At 32.7% G+C, this 19,112-nt stretch overlaps 1 protein-coding gene across 1 annotated transcript; it reads right to left on the reverse strand.

The window, feature by feature from the left end:
• Positions 1 to 5,555: 5,555 nt before the first annotated feature.
• On the reverse strand, positions 5,556 to 16,113 carry LOC126715936 (probable magnesium transporter NIPA4). The gene is made up of 9 exons (XM_050416796.1): positions 15,579 to 16,113; positions 13,892 to 13,948; positions 12,983 to 13,073; positions 12,694 to 12,854; positions 12,434 to 12,561; positions 12,199 to 12,336; positions 10,366 to 10,458; positions 6,142 to 6,247; positions 5,556 to 5,970 (listed from the first exon to the last, which is right to left on the reverse strand). Exons 1-9 carry the CDS (start codon positions 15,748 to 15,750, stop codon positions 5,861 to 5,863), a joined length of 1,056 nt encoding a protein of 351 aa, XP_050272753.1. The 5' UTR covers positions 15,751 to 16,113; the 3' UTR covers positions 5,556 to 5,860.
• Between the last annotated feature and the right edge of the window lie 2,999 nt (positions 16,114 to 19,112).

Raw genomic sequence — 19,112 nt, forward strand, 5'->3', positions numbered from 1 at the left:
AGCGGCGGTGGCGGCAAAAGTGGCATTAGTTGGTAAGTGAATGGGGGCTGATTCGTTGTTGGCAATTGTATATATGTTGTGAAGTTTGAATCTTTGGGGTTTTGAAGCTTGGGTTTTGTTTGGGAAGTATGATGTTAAAAACTTCAAATTTATTTCTATTTATTTGGATTTTGGAGTCTTGATTTAAATATTTAATTACGACTAGGAATCCTGATTATGAAGGAATTTAAGTGTGTGTATGTTTTTTTTTTTTTTTGTTTATGGGCTAGATAACGGGCTGGATTAGGACTGAAATAAGTACATATATTTTGTGTCAAAATCTAAAGGGGGCCGGTGATTGAATTTGTTAAGATGATTTCTTTCTTTAGCACTATTAAGCCTATTATTAAGGGAATTTTCCAAAAGTGAGGGGGGCCGGCCAAGGCCCCCCATAGCTTCGCCTGTGCTACAAAATTTACGATAGGCAGTTGTGACCATATGGAAAAAAAGCAATTGTGTTGAGATTCTGCAAGTATAAATCCCTCCACGAGAATCAGATGTGGTCAAAGCACAAGTTGTGAGGATGGTTATTGAATTGGCGACCCAGTTGAATTTTGAAAAGGTGAGCATTGAAGAGTAGTGCTGCCTAGATCATTAAGATACTTAAAAACCTTAAACCTTAAAAAGAAAATATAAAGTAAAAAAATTAACCATTCAAGGGTTTGGGTTAATAACATATTGTAATTATCATTCAAAAAAAAATCTAATTATAGATAAGGGTTTGATTAACGGGCACTATTAGGACATTTGTTAATAAACAATTTTAGGAAAATTTTATACTATTTTATGGGAAATATAAAAAATTCTATATAAAAAAAACTAGTTACTTTTTTATTTTTTCATAAAATGTTTCTAAAAATATTTTTTAAAACAATGTTTTTAAGGCATTTGTTAACTATTCCCAATAAATAAACAAGCAGGAGCAGTGCGAATAAAGTTTTTAGCACCAAAGACATATAAAAATGACAATAGAGTATTGAAGATGAATTTTCACTCATTACTAATACTAATAAAAGAGTTATTTGTCCATAACTTAGGACAAAAGTTAACACCATTTTAAACAACACTCTATATAATATTACTGTCTTAAATCATAATATGAACATATACATAATAATTGTTATGTTTATTCTTGATTTTTTTCCCAAAATATATCAAAGTCAAATATTTTATGTTCCTTATGTTTACACATGATAAAATTTTATTTTCATTCTCACAAAATTCAGCTAGAATAAAATTTTCAATAAAAAAATGATAATAATCATAAATAAGTTATTAAATTTTAGGGAACAATAGTGTATATTAGCCTAAATGAAAGTATCACAATTCTAAATAAATAAGTAAAAATATCTTTTACTTTTGTGTGGGTCACAAACTAGTTAATTAATAAAAGATAGTTTTTCAAAAGAAACTTACCTCAAACATCTTGAGAAAAAATATTAACTGGGCAACAACTTGCAAGGCAACAAATTCTAAAATAAGGTGCCAGCCAATCTACCTCAAAATATTAGTCTCATTCCTTTGTCTTCCAGTACAATTTTTTTAGCACTTCATGGGGTCATCCTATGAGTTACTCATATCCTCTCTAATGACACAATAAGACTCCTAACTTGAGGTAGGTTGGCTAGCGCCTCATTTTAGGATTTGTTGTCTTGTAGTTGTTACCCAACTAATATTGTTTCTTAAGATGTTTGAGGTAAGTTTCTTTTGAGAAACTATCTTTTATTAATTAACTAGTATGTAACTCACACAAAAGTAAAATATACTTTTATTTATTTATTTAGAATCGTGGTACTTTCATTTAGGCTAATATATGCTATTAGTCCCTAAAATTTATTAACTTGTTTAAGATTATTATATTTTTTTATTGAAAAAATTATTCTTGCTGAATTTTGTGAGAATGAAAATAAAATTTATCATGTATAAACATAAGGAACATAAAATATTTGACTCTGATATATTTTGGAAAAAAATCAAGAATAAACATAACAATAATTATATGTTCATATTATGATTTAATACAGTAATATTATATAGAGTGTTGTTTAGGATACTATTAAATTTTGTCCTAATTTATGGACAAAATAACTCTTTTATTAGTATTAGTAATGAGTGAAAATTCATCTTCAACATCCTATTGTCATTTTGATATGTTTTTGGTGTTAAAAACTTTATTCATGCTACTCTTGCTTGTTTATTTATTGGGAATAGTTAACGGGATGCCTTAAGGACATTGCTTTAAAAAATATTTTTAGAAATTTTTTATGGAAAAAGAAAAAAGCAGCTGATTTTTTATAGAATTTTTTATATTTCTCATAAAAATAGAATCAAAACTTTCCTAAAATTGTTTATTAACAAATTTTCTAAGGGAGTCCGTTAATCTAGCCCTTATCTATATTTAGAAATTGAATCTCTTGAATAGTTAATTTTTTTACTTTATATTTTCTTTTTAAGGTTTAGGATTTTTAAGTATCTTAATGATCTAGGCAGCATCACTCTTCAATGCTCACCTTTTCAAAATTCATTTGGGTCGCCACTAGCCAATTCAATAGCCTTCCTCACAAGTTGTGCTTTGACCAAATTTGATTCTCGTAGAGAGATTTATAACTACGAAATCTCATCACAAATGCTTGTTTTCCAAATGGTCACAAGATGCCACAATCACAACTGCCTTCCCATCTTTCGGCCAAGTAGCGTCCACATTCACTTTAATCTATGTTTAACCTATTGGACTCATCAATAAGGCTTGAAACTTTAACATTATTTTCTTTAATTTATGATATAATTTTATAAGAATTTTATGAATGATTGTTAGAGGTTAGGCACAACTGATCATGTCATAATCACTTGCATTTGAAGCTTAAACATTTCCTAATTAAATGTCTAGTGGCCATTTATATTTGTTTTTGGTGCCTTTAAAGTTTAAACTATTTATTTTGAAAACAATTCTAGTTTGTAGCCTTATGTATGCATATGTATGGATGCATTTAATGACGAGTATCCTTGTGCTTATGCCCAACCATTTGAATTTCAAATAGCACTAGATGGCTACACTAATGTGGAAAGAAGTAAAGCTCTACTAGTACATTGAACCCATATAGAGTTTTACCATGAGCATATTGTATTCATTGGGTGAATATAGGTTCGATCAAGATTTGTTTCTCCATAGTACTGGAACCAGAAGCAAGCAAGAGGGATCAACTCAGGGAAAGTTAAGATTACCTATTTTAGCTGTTTTTCAGAAGTTTGATGTAGGAAATTAACCCCTCTTTCCAGAAAATCATAAATCTTTCTTTTTTTCTAAAAGCATACATAACTCTTGATTAACTATTAGCAGTTAAAGGATAAAAGAATAAGACATATGTATGAAACAAATATAATCGCCTACAAAAAAATGTTTGATATGTGACAAATGGTTAACTATTTAATCATCTACAAAAAAATACTATATGACCAAATTGACAATCATTTACGGCAGTGGCAGGTCCTGAAATCTTTTTTAAGGGAGTCATTTAGAAACTTAAATTAAACACAATTTAATAAATAAATAAATAAAACTTGAATATAGTGAGTTATCGACCAAAAAAAAAAAGTCGTAAATACATAAAATGTTACAATTTCCTTCTATGAGTTTTCATATTTTGAAATCATTACATGATAGTTTATTATCAATTGTTATTATCTATTGAATCCTCTGAAATACATCTAGCGCCATCCATGATTTACAGTGATATATGCAAATGCTACATACACAAAACATTTTGTTGACAGCCTTTTTCACAACATATGAGATGATAGATTGTAATTAGTACATCACTTTTACATGAGACCACCATTGACATCGCTTTTGTCATACATCAATCACAATTTGTCACCTTATTTAATTGTGGGCCAATCAAAATTGACCACCTATCTTCAAATTGATTGATCTAATAAAGTAGGATGCATCCTAAGAAACTGTTATAAACAGAGGCAGCCCTAACTCATTCAAATGAGATAAACAACATAAAATTGAGCCTAATCTTAGGTGGGTAATTTTAAATTATCCATATTTAATATTTATGAATAATTATAAAATTACCATTTGTAGAAAATTAACTGATACTCTTAAGTCTTAACTAGATAAATTTTGAGTTTAAAATCGAGTTATAGCTAAGCGATTAGAAAAGCGCCAAATTTGTGAAAAAGTTGGACTCAAGATCTAGAGGCGCTCTTCAAATGCCGACTGGGACTTGAATCAATCACCTTAAAAATTCCAAAGTCATCGAACTGATCTATTGCTCTCTAATTTCAAATATTATAATTTGTGAAATTGAAATCTAAGCCGATTAGTTTGGAGAGTCCCGGGCTCATCCAAAACTCATCAAAAGGCCCCCCTTATAAATAGAAGGGGGATTCATAGTTCAAGGTACCGCACTCCCGTAGAGTTCTAGAGGAAGCTTCAAAGCATAGTCATAACTCATAAAGTAGTTGGTGATCCTTTGTTTAGTGAGTGACCGAGTCTTTAGTTGTAATCTCCTGACTTTTAGCTTGGGAAACTCAATAAACTTGCCAAAATTGTCAAAAATATCCCTTCTATGCAGGTGGTATTGATAAAAGTTTGGAAAGAAAAAAATAAGTGATTTATGAACAATTATAAAATTGTCAAGAGCCAGTTCAACTTAACTGGTAATTTTTGGTATTTCCAACTAAAATGGTTAGGCCTCAAATCCTCCCACTTTTAACTATTGATGTAAAAAATGAAAAAATACAAAATACAAAATACAAAATACAAAACTCTAATGATAGTAAGTTGAATTGCAAATTTTGCTTCAGAATCTAAATCTGTTTTGAGTTATTTAAGGAGTCAAGTGAGGGGTATTAATATACATAAACCCACCTCAATTTGATATATAATTTTATCTAAAGATGTACTAAAGGTGTCCATAGTTCATACTTCAAACACGTAACCAGACTGAAATTAATATTTCTTTAAAAAGATAATATTCACCTCTATTTTTACTCTTTCTAAAAATAATGATACTTGTTAAATAGTTAACATTTACTTAATTCCATATTATCCTGTGTTATAAAACTTCTTTACCTTTCTGAGAATCAAAAAAAGAAAAAAGAAAAAAGAATAGGTAAAGAAGTTTTCATTAATAAGAGTAATGTCCCATTAACTTGGCTGCTTTGTCTTTTCCATAAAGACCAACAGAAACAGAAGATCTCACTAGTAGGCTGAATCTAACAGCCCAAGATTCAATTGTTAAAATATCGTCCTTTCCCTTTCTTGTGGGACTGAATGAATAGTTGTTAATGAACTTTGCACTTATGAATGGTTGCTAATATAAGCAACATACGCTGCCATCCTGCAATGAACTGTTTTTGCAACTAACAGTTCTTGATAATCAAGCAAAATCCCTTTTACCACGGGGTTGCAAGGTTCTAATATGAGAAAGAGTGAGAGAGAGAGCCATGCATATGCCCATAACAGAACTTCCCAACTTAAATTTCAGAAAGAATACCACCGAAGCTTGGAAATGTAAGACTAGAATACACTATATATATAACAAATGTGCACAAAATTATGTTGGTCAATGACTTTCGTATGAAGTGGTGAGAAAGAGGATACAATGAAACAGCCGAAAGCATGGCCACTAGAATGGCAAAGAGAAAAAAGAAAAAGAAAAGAAAAGAAAATTAAATGACCCTTCCCTCTCTGTGTCCAAAAAGAATATGATCGGGAAGTTGGGATAACTTCATAAAGCACAAGTTGCATCAGGAAGATCCCTCCCAGGATAAAGTGCGCACAGTTTTTAGGACTGGCAGCAAAGCATAATCATACTGACGACCTTAAGGATTCCTGCCGCCTAAGAGGGATGCCTTCACCATTAAGGCCATCCTCTTCTGAGTGCTTGGAAAGTCTCAGGGACATAGACGATGACAAACCTGTACATGATTTGACAATATTATTCGTACATTTGTCAGAACGGCAAAAATGAATTGAAGGCTTAAAAACCATGAGTGCCTGTGAGATAAGAGTCATAGGACCCTTGTTATAACTTATAACCTATTATTATTCAAAATGAAGGGTTCACAAGAACAATATAGAGAGCATACCATCAGACATATCCTTTGTTTTGTGAAGCAGAAAAGTTCCTGAGAGGATAGTCACAAAGCCACATATTTCTGTGATTACCTGGGTTGGACTCTGCCTATCCCAGTCCTGAATGTAAATTAAGATTCCATAATGTAATCAATTCAAGATTATCATATGAAAATTGCAAAAACGAGTCTACTAGACTCAATAATGTAACCCCAAGTGAGAGGAGGAGCTGAAACTACTGAAAAATAAAACCAGAAACTGCTCATCATATAGTGGCTAAATCTAATATAACATAATTAAAAAGCAAGATCATCATCATTGCTATTCAATAAGACTTAACAATTTCAGCAAATAACAAATGGAAATAATTGATGTGAACGCGCACATGCGAGAGAGGGGGAGCGTATATGTGATGAAGTACAATAGAGAGTCCAGGAAGACTCTGCCTAGCTTTGGAGTTTACAAATTATTTACACTGTTTTGCTTGTGAAAGAAGATTAAGACCAAACCCAGCTTTTGCCTCCCCACTTGTGAGGAGAGAGACTGAAAGAGAGAGATTCACTAACACTACAAACATGGTCTAAAAACAGAAATCAATCTAGGTCATGTAACAAGACACAAGGAACTTCAGTAAATCTTACTTATCCAAAAAAATATTTAATAAAAAAAGAGTAAAAAATCTTCTGTAGAAATCTTGCAAAGAAAGCCATATTGAATGCAAATGCAGTGGACAATGACAAAAAAGATAGCTCTTGAACACGAAACATCAGAGATCCAATTCCTACAGTGAAACAGTTGTTATCATGATCTTAATGATGCTACAAACCAAGATAGAGTGTTGTTCAACCTTAAAAACTGATAAGGCCACTGTTCATCCAAAAGGCACTCAAGGAACTCCTGTTCTTTCAGGCAAGAAATTTTCTCCTCTGGACTAGTGACACCACTATACAAAAATAAGAGCTTACGCTCCACCAGATCAACCTCTCAGCCATGAAAGCCACTCCAAAAATTTGGAGGCCATTCATGACTGCACACAGACCAGAAAATGTCACAAATTTAAACAGAACCAACAGCAACAGCATATGGAACGAGAGAAAAGGAATTTTGTAAGACCCTTGTTTTATTGGTTAATAAAACACGCACTTATTGGGTCTTGAACCCACAACCTCACCCTCCAAACCATTATTATGGGAGAAAGAAGTGCCAATTGATCCATACGCTAGCTCATAGGCTAGAAAAGGTGTTAGTAAAGAGCTATCTCAACAACAAAGATCCAATATTAACATCATTACCAAAGCCCCATCTTCAAAATGGACTCCATCACTTATTGTTTTTGGTTTATTGCTATGATTTTAAGAGCAAAGTTATCTTCAACATCCATTTTTCCTTAAACAACCAGGTCAAGACAACAACAGTCACCTTTTGGACTTTCTTTATACCATAAATCTTCATTATTCCCACACCTGTACTCTTAGCTCTAAGAAGGCCATAGCTATTCAAACTTTGTGTCAGGGCTGTTTAACTTATCAAAAAGAAGGCTACAGCTATTAATGCCCAAGAGCCTAGTGCAACAGTACCTGATGAAGTTATGGAAGACTAATATGCTACAACTTTGCAGTAGTTATGGAAGACTAATATGCTACAGCTTTGCAAATTCACCTATTCAAGAATTATTTATTGGGTCTTCATGTGAAGTCCAATTGAAGTGAAAGTCATGTCATTTTAATAGTCAAAGTATGAGTCTTTTAGGGTTAAAACAGTTTTTAATTTGGGTTTTTATTTTATTAGTTATGGTCAATTTTATATTCAGGGGCGAATCTGTAATTATGATGCAGGAAGTTGTCTACTTGATGAAGGAAACAAAGTTTCACTCTGGTTTGATATTTAGCTTCTAAATTTGGAAACAGAATTAACTATGATGCAGGAAGTTGTCTAGCTGCCAAAGTTTCTATTGTATTCATAAATGGAGAATAGAGACAGAAGTCTGCTAGAACAGAAGATATTAAGACCATTCAGGCTGGTACCTCTCAAATTCAGTTGGTTGAGAATGATAGAATAGTCCAGGCTCTAATAAAATCTGGTGTATTCTCTTGTAATTCAGCATGGGAGATGTTTTGAGTGAGGAAGGAGAAAGTGGAATGGTGGAAATTGATCTGGGATAGTGCCATTGTCCCTGATTCCTTCATTCTATGGCTAGCTATTAAAGAAAGGCTTCCCACTCAAGATAGGGTTGCTGCCAGGGGCTGGACTGGTGATGTTCTTTGTGACTTCTGCAGAAACCAGATGGATAGAAGGAATCATCCCTTTTTCGAGCCCTTTTTTAGTTTTTAGTCATAGGATTTGGAGTCAGGTGCTGGGGGTCTGTATGCAGTATCCTTAGACATATTTGGGATGAAATCATTTAATGGGTGTTGAAGGTCTAAAAGGCAGTTGTCTAAGATCTATAGTAGGGAAGGTTGTCTTAGCGACTACTATCTATCACACTTGGATCCAGAGGAATACCAGAATTCACATTGGAAGATTTTTTTTTTTGATAGGTAATAACAATTTTATTAATAGAAAATCCCTTAATACACAAGAAATATACAAAGAGAGCAATAACATCAAGAAATAGAACAACTATCTATGAAAGCTAACAAAATAGAAGAGGAATGGTTGGGTAACACAGTTATCCACTCATGCAAAGCCCTAAAAACAACAGCTTCAATTCCATCAAAGGCCTTTCTACATCTTGCTCTACGGTCATATTCCTTCCCAATCAACCACATCAAGCACAAAGGAATAGCCCGCCACACATCACTAATAACCCTTCTACTCCCTTTCCCATAAGGCAACACATCAAGGACTCTTTGAGGCATTACACAGTAAACCCCGAATAGACAGAACACAAGGGACCACAGCTCACTAGCACACTTGCAGGGAAGAAACTTATGGCCAATAGTCTTCCCAGCCTTCTTGCACATATAACACCACTTGATCACATATAACTTACAATGCTGTAGAATATCAATCATGAGAATCTTACCCAGAGCAGCATTCCACGTAAAAAAGGAAGCCTGGGGCGGAATTTTGACCCTCAAGATAGTCTTCAGGGAAAAAAACCTTACACCTCAAAAAGGAAGTGCTCTATAGTAGGACTTTAACCTCGAATAATCCATTCTTATTAGGCCACCGACACAACTTATCTTCCACATCCCTAGCCTTTGATGAGCAAAGATCTATAAAGGTGATCAACACTTCTAATTCCCAGTTATGTAAAAGCCTCGTAAATGTAACATCCCAAAACATGGAACCATCCCTTCAACACAAATAATCCACCACAGTGGCCCTTTTATCCTGAGCAATGCCATACAGAACAGGGAAAGCATCCTTCAGAACCCCATCCCCACACCACCAATCTAGCCAAAAACGAACATAGGTTCCTTTTCCAACACCTAGCAAAACAATGCCAATCCAAACGAATAAATTTTGACAGAGGAAATCTAGTAAAGACCATTATCAATGATGTTCGATGGAGATGTGGATTTGAATTCCATTTAAGGTTTTTGATATGGACAGGATTCTATGTAATCAGCTAAGGATTCAAATACATATGGAGAGGATTCTATGTATCTGCTGAAGTTTGTTGTGCACTGTGGGAGAGCTGCGGTTAATGAAAGTTCAGGCATGAAATTTGCCTTGGAATAGATGAGAGAAGTAGGTTGTATGTTTTGTTTGCTTTATTAATAGCTATTGCTGATGTCCAGTGTTTTGAACTCTATCGTAATTTTTTTGTTACTTACTTTAATAATAACTTATTCATTCAAAAAAGAAGAAAAAGTACAGGAAGCCTACCAAATACCATGTGGATTACAATAGTTACGCATTTTTTAATTATTTAGCTTACTCTAGACGCTAGACCCTCAGGATTGCTAAACATCTTCCAATATTTAACTTATTCCACTCTGATCTTCTCAACAGAAGCCATCTTGTTGGCAAAGACATAATATCATGAGGTTTAGTCCTAACCCACAATGTTAAACCTTGTGCATTAAAAACTCTGACCCTCTCTTCTACACCCACATGCTCTCATACTATTTTCTATTCCATCATACACGTCCATTATATTGAACCTATTTCAATTTTGAAAAAGGAAGTGCCAATTGGGCTAGAGTTCACTGGTGAACTAGGTAAATAATATTTATGAAGTGAAAAAGAAATAAAGTTTTCAGATAACCCTGTTCAGTAGAAGAATATACCTTAAACATGATCACACTGGCCACAATAGTTAGTGATGTGAACATAACATAGTATATGGGAGATACAACAGCCGTGTTGAAGGTATCAAGTGCCTGCATTGGACAAACAAGGAAAAAATAATCAAAGGAGAAATTATGCACAGTAACTATAAAACAGCAGAAGCGAAAAGTAAAGAAAAATATTTGACTACAATATCCAGAAGAAGAAAATACATGTTCTTAGTAGTGTCAAAGAATTTTTGGCCCCAAGGAGTGGGAGAAGAGGAGGAGATTCGAACTAGTGACTTTGCTCATGAGGTGTGGTCCCTAGCCAATTGTGCTACCCCTTGGGGTTGTAATGTCCAAGAATTTTCTAGTTCAAGTCCATGAAACATTCATTTCAAGATAGCTCATAATGCCTCTCATTCTCCTTTTGCCAATGAGTTTTATCTCAAACAACAGCTCCCCCATGAGAAAGATGAAGGGTAAAGTAGTGGGTTCAAAATCCACTGGGCATGTACAATTTAGAAAGAGCCTTGCACGCTCAAAGGCCTTTCTATTAAAAAATTTATTTACTCATTATTCATCCCTGCAACTACAGGATAAGTAATTATAGTGCATAACTAATTGTATGGATCACCATCCAAGACATCCATAGTAAAGAGAAATACTTCCCATGCCCAACCCATAGCAATTTATTCAATCCAAAGACCACCTTTTGTCAAATAATTAGTGTCCATTTGGTTCCAAATTAAAAAACCAGCTTATTTTACTATTCAGTTTATTTTTGCTACCATTCATGGGTCCCACTGTACTATTTCAGCTAACTTTTACCTTTATCTACAATACTTTCAGCAAAAAATTTTCAATTTCAACAAAATAAGCGGATCCCAAACAGACCCTTAGTCTAATTGAACTCAATAATCTATTTTGCTCTCCCCAAGTTTCCAAACCATGAACAAAAAGGAAACCTGTTCATCAATGACAACTTACAAGTATCTAATTCTCCATACCCTTTCCTTAGCCTAGTGAAATGATTCTCTCACCTTAAACTTCATTGAACCCATAAATTGCTTCATGACATCTTAAAAGAGCGAATATCTTCTTTCAAAGAGATGATGAAGTTGTTGGAACTCGTACACTAATCAAAATTCCTTTACCCAACCAGAACTTCTTTATTCTTTTTAATCAACCTGTACCAAGAAACTCCCTATGGTGATTAAAAGGGGTGAATATACAATAAGATATAAGTGAGATCATCCTTTCAGAATCTCATCAAGTTCTTGGAAAACCTCATGAAACCCCAAAATCAACACCTCCATCCAATGGTGAATCCATCCTCCAAAGAGAACTCCAATTGCAGGCAAAGGTCATTTTTCTGGTCAGTCAATATATATGAATACTTGAAATGAGAATCTAACCCAAACACAGACAATGTGATTAGTTGCAGCAGGCATGCCATTGTGAGTAAGTATTAATGACGCATGCATATTGGACGAGGACCAAAATTTCATGTTACAGGAATATACTATAGTGTCTTCCCATGCTTTAGGATATCAAACATAGCCCCTTACAAGCATGAAAATGAGATGGATTTTACTAATCCCATGTAACTTCATTTCCTTATTTACAGAGCAAGGAGATCTATTATGGGACCTTCATGTTCAAGAGCTTTGAAAAAGTTATCCGTTTAATGGGAATATAGTACCATACTCCATTCATCATAAATCTTTATGATAGGATAATTTCAAATAAGCAACATAAAGTTTGGTACTAAAGTAGAAGTAGTGAAAATAAAACTACTTGAAGGTAAAAAAAATAAGAGAAAGGCGGGGATATGAGAGATAGATGTACCTTGTTCAAATAATTCATTTGGGTGAGCACACAAGCAATTACCACTACAGTGAATACCCAAGTTTCAGGATAAATTAGTTGATTCATTCCCGACAATGTCAACTTCAATGCAATTCCAATTGCTTTGACACTCATGACCTGTCAAAGGGCACCCTTATGATAAAAACACTTAGAAGATATGACCTGGTAAAAGCATACACATTCAACAAGTTTAAAACCAAATACAGATACATACCGATAAAGAACCTACAAGAGAACAAACTCCAATGTAAACCATTATGTGTGTCTGGCCATATTGTGGGATAAAGTAGAATATAAGTATCAATGCAGCTGTTATAACCAAAGCTGCATACATGAGAAAAGCTGCAAAAGAAACAACAGAAAAAGTATATCTTTTTAACTTAACCAAATGAGTGTCAAAAAAACATATGAACATAAAAACCCAAGAATGAAATAATCTATAAACACAAATAATTCCTTGAAACATTACATTACCTGGGTCCATAGCAAGTTCCCAGACTTCTGTTACAGAATGTATTTCACGTTCTTGAGGAGCATGTAGAACAATTGTTGTAGAACCCACAACACACAGAACACAACCAAGAATTCCAAAAATATGTAACCTCTCCCGTAAAATAATGTGCGCAAGTGCAGCACTGCAAAACAATATGACAGTAAGCACTCAGGCCTCAGCAATTGATAGCTATATGATTAAGATATATCCTCTCAAAAAATAAAATCCGAAAATTTAAACAAGCTATGAAATCTAAATTTGTTATCATGCCTGATAATAATGCTGAGAGCCCCAAGAGGAGTGACCAGTAAAGCTGGCGCAAACGCATAAGCCGCAAAATTAGCAATTTCCCCAACTATCACTGTTGAAATAGCAATTGCCCATCAGTGTTCACATATGTTACTAAAATCATAAATTATAAGTGACTTAAACAACAAAAAAAAAAAAAAGACTTAAAAATGCTTTCTTTTGTGAGTAGCTTCTAGAATTTAACATGTAGATGTCAAATGAAGAAAACTGCCATAACATTTTATTTATAAAATGGTAATATACGGTTTGAAATTTATAACGGTTTGATTACTCCATCTAAAGCTATGACAAGCCTGGAGTATCAACAAGACCTAGAAAGAGAAACATTAAAATAGAACTCTGTGTGCCACTTTATTTGATGGCAGAGGTCAAAAGAGACTATGCATTGGTTATATAATAGAATCTTCAAAAAAATTTCATTATCTGTTTTTTTTTTTTTTTTTTGGATAGGTAAAGGCATTTTCATTATTCTGTAAGGATTTTCTGTAGAAGTTGTTGGTACATACTAAGCACAAGGAGTTTACTTCTTTTCACCACATTATTCTATATTCATTGGAGGATTTTTATCTTTACTCTCATTCAGTCCCCATCAATCCAGCAGCCAAAATGGATAAATGAATTTAGATGTGGTCTGTTGTGGATGATAATTGTATCAATTTTTGAATCAGTACTTATAAAAGGTACATAATGTTCTGTTTGTGAGAATAGGTAGAATAGAACAAATTGACTGATTGCACAATACATTGCTTCTGTAATGAGTAGCAATCTATTTTTTGTTTGTTTCCATCTTAAATAGTGGTTCATCAAAGGGAAAGTCTAACGGTAAATATAGTCATTGATCAATAATAAAGGAAATTATTAAAAACTCACTCGTTATCATGCCCACCCACCAAAGTGGCTCATATAAGTAAGAATAGCCTCCAACACCTGTACAAAACATCAATGAACTTAATTTCAGGAAAATCTGTTACAAATGACATTAATATATTAAATATATCCAAAGTAAACAACAGAAAGCAAGCGCCAAATAGTGCAACATGCATCCCCACTAGCAACAGTTAACATTACAGACATGCAAGTACAACGCAACTGCTCCAAAATGAGAACATAAATAAGTATTGCAAAGACACCATTAACTCATGTACAGTACATAGTACATACAGGCACTCAGTACATTCATTCATTCAGTCCAAGCACACGTGAAAAAAATAGAACTGTATTTCCCAAACTTGTCCCTCAGCTTGACAAGACTGCCAAATCCTCAAAAATGTTATAAAACAACACTATTAAATTTGGATACTGTCAGTCCAACTTATAACGAGGATCTGTTTAAACTCTAAACTCAAATTTGCCACCACACCCCCCCCCCCCCCCCCCCCACCCAAAAAAATCAGAAAAATGAAAAGAAAAGAGGCAAATGCCCCATAAATTCTTCTTTAACCACATCACTATGTCAACTAATTTCCCATAACCATCCAACTCCACATAATCAATTTTACTATCCATAGAAAACTCCTAACTCAAATTCTCCACTAGATAGATTTTCAATGTGGCAATAGTTCAACCTGTTTCTGATATTTAGTAGATCCAACCACACACATTCTCAAGACAGGAATCATAACCATGCCAAATTGCAATTGCTTATTATACAGAAAATCAATCAAAACCTGCATCTCTCTTCCAACCAAAAATATCAACAAAATCAAATCCACACGCAGCAATCGTGAAGAATTGAATAATATGAAGAACTTTAATTACATCGACAGTTTAACTCATTTTCACACAATTCACACTAGGATTTGAAAGCAAAATACCTCAACTTTCACTCTCCGATCACTCACTCACTAATCACACTAATGCTTTGAAATTCATCAAACACTCTTTTGGCAATTCCAAGCAAAACCTAAATATCAACAAAATCAAATCCACACGAAGAAATTGTGAAGAATTGAATAATATGAAGAACTTTAATCAAATTGACTCTTTAACTCATTTTCACACTAAGATTTGAAAGCAAAATAACTCAACTTTCACTCTCTGATCACTCACTCACTCACTAATCACACTAATGCTTTGAAATTCATCAAACGCTCTTTTGCCAATTCCAAGCAAAACCTAAATATCAACAAAATCAAATCCACAGGCAGCAATCGTGAAGAATTGAATAATATGAAGAACTTTAATCACATTGACTCTTTAACTCATTTTCACACAATTCACACTAAGATTTGAAAGCAAAATACCTCAACTTTCACTCTCCCATCACTCACTAATCACACTAATGCTTTGAAATTCATCAGACGCTCTTTTGCAAATTCCAAGCAAAACCTAAATATCGACAAAATCAAATCCACACGCAGCGATAGCAACTCATGCTTTTCAACTAATCACATTGACGATGTAACTCATTTTCACACTAAGATTTGAAAAAATCCAAATCCCTCAACTTTGACTTTCCCGATCACTCACTCACTCACTAATCACAATCAATGCTTTCACTTTCACACAAAAAAAAAAAAAAAATCAAACGAAATTTCAACGAAAAAACGACACAAACCTGCTCTGATTCCAGAAGCACCAGCCTTCTTCAATCCCTTCTTCTTCACGATGAAGCTCGCGCCGATGAAGAAGCTGGACGATAGAGCGAGAACCAGACCTTTGACGTTGTCAGACGACATTTCCTCACGCCAGCTCGTCGATGTCATCTCCGCCGGACTCCGCACGGCCATCGCCGACGCCACACCAGCTCAGAACAACAACCCGAATCCGAATCCGAATCCAAATCCAAATTCAAAACCCTAGCTTCCACCGGTGACTCTATCATACCCTCACCGGAAGGCGCATCGAAAACGGTATCCAAATCCTCTTCTTCTCGATGAAAATGACTCGGAGTGAGTCAGGAAGAACGACTTCGATTTGGATCTCAGAGATTTTTTTATTTTATTTTTTTTTTGAGTTTTAAATTTTTAGATTTTGTATTAGATCGATAAATTAGGGAAAAGCATTTGATTTTTGTAACGCTTTGTAAATTGTCGGCGCTTGAGGAAGGTACAGCTGTGACCTGTGTGAGTGAGTTTTTTGTTTCTGTTTTTCATTTATATATATATATATATATATATTCTTTTTAACTTTCTCAGATCGGAAACAAAGAGAGAGAGAGAGAGAGAGAGAGAGAGAAAAGAAGAGTGTGTTGTGGGGTTATTGATTTTTTATTTTTTATTTTATTTTTTTTGCTTTTTGTGTTTTTGTGTTTTTGTTTTTTATTTATTTATTATGGTGAGATTGGTTATACCAAAATCCAAAATAAGGACTCAACTCCGACTATGAGTGATCCATTTCATCTTCTTCTTCTTCTTCTTATCTAAATGTATTTTCCTATTTTAACTACTATTTCTTTCCTTTTCAATACTACAACCTCATTATAAATTTTTTTTTCTTTTACCAAAATAGAGTTATAGATGATATATCTATTTAATGTTTGTGTGTCAAGGTGGATTATGTTAATAGATATGTTGTGGCTAACAAAAAAAAAGTTTGTTTTAACTTAATAAATATTGGAGTGGAATAAGGGATTCTTGGATAGAATTATTATATTCTATAATGTGAGAAAATGAGTCATCGTTTTATATTTTTTGTCCATTCAGATTAGACATCTCATTCAAAGAAAAAAAAATTAGACATTAAAATTTTGATAATAAAAAAATTAGACATCAAAATATTTTTATTAAATTCAGATTGGTCATGAATTAAATTAGATAAACTTTGATCAAGTTATATATTACAATCATTGAATTTTTCTATACTTGATTAAATAATGCCTATTAAACTATTTGTAGACCCGAACTTTTCAAAAATATATATATTTAAAAATGAAGTCACAAACAAAACTTTCAATATTAAATGTGTTCTTTTGATCTGTATACCACTAAACAATATATTTTTTAAGTGAATTTTTTTATCATTTAAAGATAGTTTCAACTTATGACATATAATGTCAATAAGAAATATATTTTACTAATTTTTTAAAAAAGACTTTACCATTTGAGCTAAATAGAACTCATTATTTTAAATGATATAAGTTTGTTTATTTTCGATGAAACCCAAGCCAATTATTTATATTTTTTGCTAAAAGAATTGTTAAATGATATAAGTTTGTTTATTTTTTATGAAACTTAAGCCATTTACTTATATGTTTTGTTAAAAGAATTGTTTTTACAATATCTAGTGTGCGTTTGGCATGGCTTAAAAGGTCAACTTTTTTTACTATTTAGCATATTTTTCTACTATTTATGGACTCCACTGCATTTTTTGATACTATTCAGGGGTCCCAATGTACTAATTTAGCTACCTTTTAGTTTATCTACAGTATTTTAACAAAAAGTTTTCAGTTTTAACTGAATAAACTGTTTCCAAAAACAATTCTTTTAACAAAACATATAAGTAAATGGCTTAGGTTTCTTCAAAAATAAACAAACTTATATCATTTAACAATTCTTTTAGCAAAACAAACAAACTCATATCATTTAACAATTCTTTTAGCAAAACGAATACTTAATTGTTATAAAAATAAAATAAAACGAATACTTGATTCAAGATTCAGTAGTATTCATTAATGTTTTTTTCTTTCTTTTTTCTCTTACAATTTGTATAACTTATAAATAAACAATTAATTTTTTCGCAAGTTACATCATTCTTTAATTCAAAGGACCAAATCGTTGCATAAAGTAAAAAATTCAAGATTCAGTAGTATCCATTAATGTTTTTTTTCTTTCTCTCTCTTACAATTTGTATAACTTATAAATAAACAATTAATTTTATCGCAAGTTACATCATTCTTTAATTCAAAGGACCAAATCGTTGCATAAAGTAAAAATTAGTTCAATTCAAAGTGTTTTCACCTTATTTATATCAAATGAGTGTAAAGCTATGTTTGAGATATGGTTAGTGTAAATCTTATAAATGTTGTACCATGTTATTTTTATAGAATCAATGCTATAGCATTTATTAAATTATTATATTAAATGATTATTTTGACAAAATCTTCTTTGGATTTTATGGTCTTCTCATATAGTCTGTATTTGCAAAATATTAAAAAAATTGGAGAATGATAACTTGTTCATTTATAAAAATAGGTTTTATTAACGTATGCCCTTATGATATATATTAGTAAAACCATTTTATGAAACTTTTTATAGAAAAATGAAAAAGTGACTGATTTTTATGATAGTTTTTTCAATTTCCTATTAAAAGTTTCATAAAATGGATTATTAATATATGCTCTCAGGGCACACATTAATCGAATCCAAAATAAAATATTCATAATTTAGGATTGTGGTTTGATCATGATTGACCTCTTGTTAAACATAAACTTTAGCATGAAGAGAACATATCATATAATAAACCATTTAAAAAATATTAAGCATTTTTTTTAACCTTTTGTTAAAATAATTACATTAAATATAACTTGAAAAAATGCGTACACACACAAATGTATGTATATGAGGGTCAAAGGGTGTGAGAGAGGTATAAAATTCGTGCATGTTGCATGAGATGGTTGTTCTTAAAAGACAAATTTTATGACAAATCTTATATTTTGACCTTTCAACCAATTCATTATCATTTCATGTACATTTTTCATGCTACGCAAAATGCAAAAGTGTAATCTATATGGTATGTTAATGATATGTAAGAAAGAAAATCATACTATGCTTTCTGTTTTTTAAATTATTTTGTGTGATGCAAGATTAAATTAATGCGTTGGAAGTTTCTGATGCAATACATGAATAATGTTTCATGTTTTTTTTTTTTTTTTTTGAGAATCCAGCCCGGTTGGCCAAGCTTTATTCAAAGAAAAATTACGCATTATCACGTGTTACAAGGGGAGCTAAATTGTCAGGGATGGACTCCATCCATACCTGCCGCTCATTACCAAACTTGAAACGTCTAGCAAGAAAATGAGCAACAAAGTTACCAATATGTTTGACATGAGAAAAGCTACAAGAGCGAAAATTATCAGCTAATGCTACAACATCACTTATTGCAATACCATACTCAGGGTGGCTGTCATCTGCTGCAAAAATTGCTTTTATGA

This window comes from Quercus robur, chromosome 2 (assembly GCF_932294415.1).
Source record: "Quercus robur chromosome 2, dhQueRobu3.1, whole genome shotgun sequence".
Classification (NCBI taxonomy): domain Eukaryota; kingdom Viridiplantae; phylum Streptophyta; class Magnoliopsida; order Fagales; family Fagaceae; genus Quercus; species Quercus robur.

Coding starts and splice junctions, on each gene's coding strand:
- LOC126715936 (XM_050416796.1), bottom strand. CDS start 15,750: ATGGCCGTGCGGAGTCCGGCGGAGATGACATCGACGAGCTGGCGTGAG. Junction 13,949..15,578: donor TGCTTCTGGAATCAGAGCAG/GTTTGTGTCGTT, acceptor TGTTTTGTACAG/GTGTTGGAGGCTATTCTTAC. Junction 13,074..13,891: donor GTGGGTGGGCATGATAACGA/GTGAGTTTTTAA, acceptor CTATTTCAACAG/TGATAGTTGGGGAAATTGCT.